The 4,788-nt window shown below is 39.2% G+C and overlaps 1 protein-coding gene across 2 annotated transcripts; it reads left to right on the top strand.

Annotated features, from left to right (window-relative positions):
* On the top strand, nt 1-1,341 carry LOC119584357. Of its 2 annotated transcripts, none has more exons than XM_037932923.1 (4): nt 1-73; nt 466-548; nt 696-739; nt 885-1,341. In XM_037932923.1, exons 2-4 carry the CDS (start codon nt 482-484, stop codon nt 1,188-1,190), a joined length of 417 nt encoding a protein of 138 aa, XP_037788851.1. In that variant the 5' UTR covers nt 1-73; nt 466-481; the 3' UTR covers nt 1,191-1,341. The 2 variants fall into 2 exon arrangements, with proteins under 2 accessions (XP_037788851.1, XP_037788852.1); XM_037932924.1 differs by having other exon boundaries at nt 28-109.
* Nucleotides 1,342-4,788: the final 3,447 nt, after the last annotated feature.

Below are 4,788 nucleotides of genomic sequence, written 5' to 3'. Positions count from 1 at the left end.
TATAAAAAGGGGCTTCAGGGCATCCTTGCTCAGTGTGTTTGTGACACTGCTATCGGCTCCGTCAGTTTCTCGTGTGAGTTGCTGTTGTAGGAATCTTCAGAACAGTGATGTAAATACTGTATATACAGTATATATGACACAATATGTATACACATATGTATTCAATTATTTATATAATATATATATGTATATATATATATATTGTGTGTGTGTTACGTATATATTGTATTTCTAGTAACCTGCACACAAGTACATATTTTTGTGCACATATATGTGTTTATTATGAACGATTTGCGAGGGTTGAATGGAAAATGTATGGCGAACATTCTTATTCCTTTGTTATAGATTTTATCGTTTTATTAATTTCATCCATCTACAGTTAGCTGTAAGTTACTTTGAGATTTTTTTCCCAATGCATACGAAGTATATCTGAATCACAAACTAAGCGCCTCTTTTTTTCCACAGCTGAATCAACGCAACCATGACACGTGTGATGTTCCTGGCGGCGATCGCTGCTTTCGCCATCTGTGCTGAGGCGGCTTCACTGGGTAATCAATTGTTTTCCCTATAATTTTGTATTAAGAGTGACTGTTCACCTCATGATATTGACGTCTCTTTCACCCTCCATCTTGAATGATACATGTAACAGTGCTATGGTTCAACAATGAAAATTCATAAAAAATCTTATATTTCAGGACCTCAAGGGGAGCTGCACCGAGCAAAACGTCAGTTCTCTTGGGTGAGTTGATGACGTAGTATTCCTCCTGAATTACAGTTAAAGATAATATAAACGATAATTCAGTAACTTTTGTATATCATAAATGCTGAGAAATGCAAAGCCAGTGTGTACACTATGTATCAATTAATCTTAATTTATTTTTCAGTCGAGCGACCAAGACGTAAAGCAATACGGTGTAGACACACCCGGCGGAGAGCAGTTTGTCAGTTCACACAACACTCTCCTCAGCAACAATCAAAGAGTCGGCCAACTAGGTTTCGGGGCCAACAACAAGCAGTTTGTGCATCAAGGTTTCTCACTGTTCGGACCCAGCAAACAAGAAGTAGAACAGATTGCGACAGGAGGTGGTTTCCAGCACCAGACTGTCAGTCAAAAGGGTAGCATCTTCGGCAGCAACAGCCAGAGAGTTATTCAGAAGGGAGGTACTAAACAGATTGTGACTGGCAAGTAAGGACCGAATCCAGCCTTGCCGCTGTGTTGCTGTAAGAACTGGTTGACTTTATTCCTTCATGGTCAAAGAATTGACCAGAGAATTGGCATTGTATGTGATGACTGTTTCAGTCGAAATTCCTCGGAATCAAATAGAAATTCCTTTGCAGTAATTTTGTTTTATTTACACGGGAGTTTCCCAGATTCAAAATATGACGTATAAAAAGGTTCTCACACACTCATGTGAGATGACATATATTTGTATGTTTCAGTGAATTTACTAATTGCAATTAAATAAATTTGAAAAAGTGACGAGAAGCATGAGGATAAAATGACACTATCCATATAACTGCTTTATAAATGAGAACACAAGCAACGATCGGAGACTGCAATTAGAGGCACATACATACATGGTTGAATTACAGAATCATACACACTAGAAAAACGGAAACAGGAAAAGAACAATAACTTTTGTGTTTCCCGCCAGTGATGGTGTCTTAATCATTTTGGTTTGCATAATAAGTCCCTCTTCCCTGACGGATACGTTACGGTGGAAGCGAAAGCACATGCACACGTTTATATATATATATATATATATATATATATATATATATATATATATATATATATACACATTCGTGTACACACACAGACACACACACACACATATATATATATATATATATATATATATATATATATATATATATATATATATGTACATGTATATATGTATATATATTTATATATAAATATGTATGTATGTGTATGTGTGCGTTTGTGTGTGTGTGTATGTGTGTGCATATGTTTATATATATCGATATATGTGTGTATGTAGAGAGAGAGAGAGAGAGAGAGAGAGAGAGAGAGGTGTATTATAAAAGGCTGATCTAGTTGATTAATGTACATATTATGTAGTGTACATACATACATACATGTATATATATATACATACATATATATATATATATACATATCTATGTGTATATATATACATATACATATATATATTGATACATAGATATACAGATAAACATACTGATATAAAACATACTGATATAAATATTTTGAAAGATGGAGAAATTTGGGAAAGAGATATACACACAGACAGGTAGTTAAAGGGTTAGATAGAAATGATTTCAACTGTGTTCACCCCCTTGTCCGAGCACAAGGCTTCTCCCAGTGTGATGGAAGCTTTGTTTGCGTGCTGGATTTAAAACAATTGCTTTTACTTAGCGGAGGAGAAAAGCAATTGCTTGCGCATTTGAAAGCGCAACTGGGAGCGCAGAGCAATCAGCTGTAGCAGATTTTGTGTTGCATATCGCGGGAATTGTGCTGTTGTAGTGTGCTGGGGAAAGGGGTTAAGAGAGGGATATATATATATATATATATATATATATATATATATATATATATATATATATATATATATATATATATATATATATATATATATATATATATATATATATATATATATAAATATATATATGCATGCACACATTATAACGGGTATAGAACCCTATTATAATGGCTTTGCAGGGGTAGTGATACTTGTTAACGGCGTGACTCTTTATTAGTAAGAGTTGACACACAGTATGGGAACACACGAGACGATGCCTGGGGGGTAAGGCGGCGCCCGTGTCAGGTCAGCCTGCCCGGAGGGGGAGGGATAGGCCGACCTTACCACGTCGGGTGCTGGTCACGAACTGAAGGGTCAAGCGATAACGCTGTCATCTACGCCCTCGCTGAGTGAATGGTTCCTATTTGGGACTTGGATCCACGTGGTAAACAGCCACGTGGTCCACTGGTAACAGAAATAGACTTATATATAGACTTGCATATGCTATATTGCTGAACTGCCGAGGTACATGTCTAGCTATGCATGTTAGCCTTCATCGACGGGGGGATTCTATACCCAAAATGCCGTAGAATGAAGCAATCGAGCCAGGAAAATCTATAATAACCTGCTCTTTTCTGCGTATCTGTGATGGGCGCTTGTGACATTCTTTACGGATATTTACGAATCACACAATCGCCTGGGATATACCCAAAACATGCAAGTGACAGCAAGAGGGGGAGTAGGGTGTGATGAATAAGTGAATAATGATTCTAGCTTAAACCCTAGTCCTACATTAATTAACGGACGTAACCGCGGGTCACACCGACTCAAAGTTGCCGACCGAACAAATAACTTCGGTTTTACCTGTACCTATTTTTCGAACGTCGGAGCTCAGATCTATTAGGCGTTTACGCAACCCCGGCGTAATATCGGCAATTCTGTGCACTATGATATGGGGGAGATCGTACGCTATATTCAATATAATACATTGTAATAAAATTGCGTTACATGCTCCGTTCTAGTGCCGATAGAACGTGTCACCAAAAAGCAATGTAACAATGCTACAATTAATCCCCTAGGTTTGACTGGAAAAAGAGAAAGGTGAGGTCAGGTCAAGACCACAACCGACTGACCACAAGCGAAAGAGAAAGCGTGGTCAGGTCTGGGCGAGGGGAAGAACGAGATGAAATGAAATGATATTTGTGATAAGATAAAATCGCGAATGTGTTCAATTCGTTGCAGATGAAACAACATATATCGCTAAAAACAAGAGAAATTAATTAACTACTTAACTAATGAACGATATTCATGTTTATTGATCACATACTCGATCACACGGAAATGCAATCTGAGGTCAAAAGAATAGTGTGAAAACGTGTCATTTGCTGTAATTTAGCACTTTTTACCCCCCAAAAAACAACAACGGCTTAACACATATATGGGCGAAGAAGGAAGGGAAAAAAATAATAGAAAGGGGGCCCAAACTTGTACGTGTTTTTTTTTTTTTTTTTATATGTGTTGTAGCGGGTCGAGCAGATTTTCTTCGATGGTGTGTTCGTGCCAAAAGGACGCAACGCCCCACCTGCTGCCAGATGTAACAGGTATAGAACCCTATTACATTGGCTTGCAGGTGTAGTGATACTTGTTAACGGCGTGACTCTTTATTAATAAGAGTTGACACACAGTATGGGAACACATGAGACGATGTCTAGTGGGGTAAGGCGGCTCCCGTGTCAGGTCAGCCTGCCTGGAGGAGGAGGGATAGGCCGACCTTACCACGTCAGGTGCTAGTCACGAACTGAAGGGTCAAGCGAGATCAGATAACGTTGTCATCTACGCCCTCGCTGCGTGAATGGTTCCTATTTGGGACTTGGATCCACGTGTTAACAGCCACATGGTCCACTGGTAACAGAAATAGACTTATGAATATGCTATACACACACACACACACATACAGAGAGAGAGAGAGAGAGAGAGAGAGAGAGAGAATGTGTGTGTGTGTGTGTGCACGCACACATACACACACACATAAAGAGAGAGAGAGAGAGAGAGAGAAGAGAGAGAGAGAGAGAGAGAGAGAGGGGGGGGAAGAGAGAGAGAGAGAGAGAGAGAGAGAGAGAGACGACTGACAGAGAGTGGGAGAGAGAGAGAGAGGGAGAGAAAGGGGAGGGAGAGAGAGAGAGAATGAAAAAGTGAGGTACAGAGAGAGGGAGACAGAGAGAGAAAGAGAGAGAGACAGACCGACAGAGAGAGAGAGAGCATTTGTATAGCAGAATGA

Source organism: Penaeus monodon, chromosome 18 (genome assembly GCF_015228065.2).
Source record: "Penaeus monodon isolate SGIC_2016 chromosome 18, NSTDA_Pmon_1, whole genome shotgun sequence".
In the NCBI taxonomy this organism is placed as follows: Eukaryota; Metazoa; Arthropoda; class Malacostraca; order Decapoda; family Penaeidae; genus Penaeus; species Penaeus monodon.
Note: the sequence above shows the minus strand (reverse complement) of the source record. Positions and strands in the feature narration are given on the sequence as shown.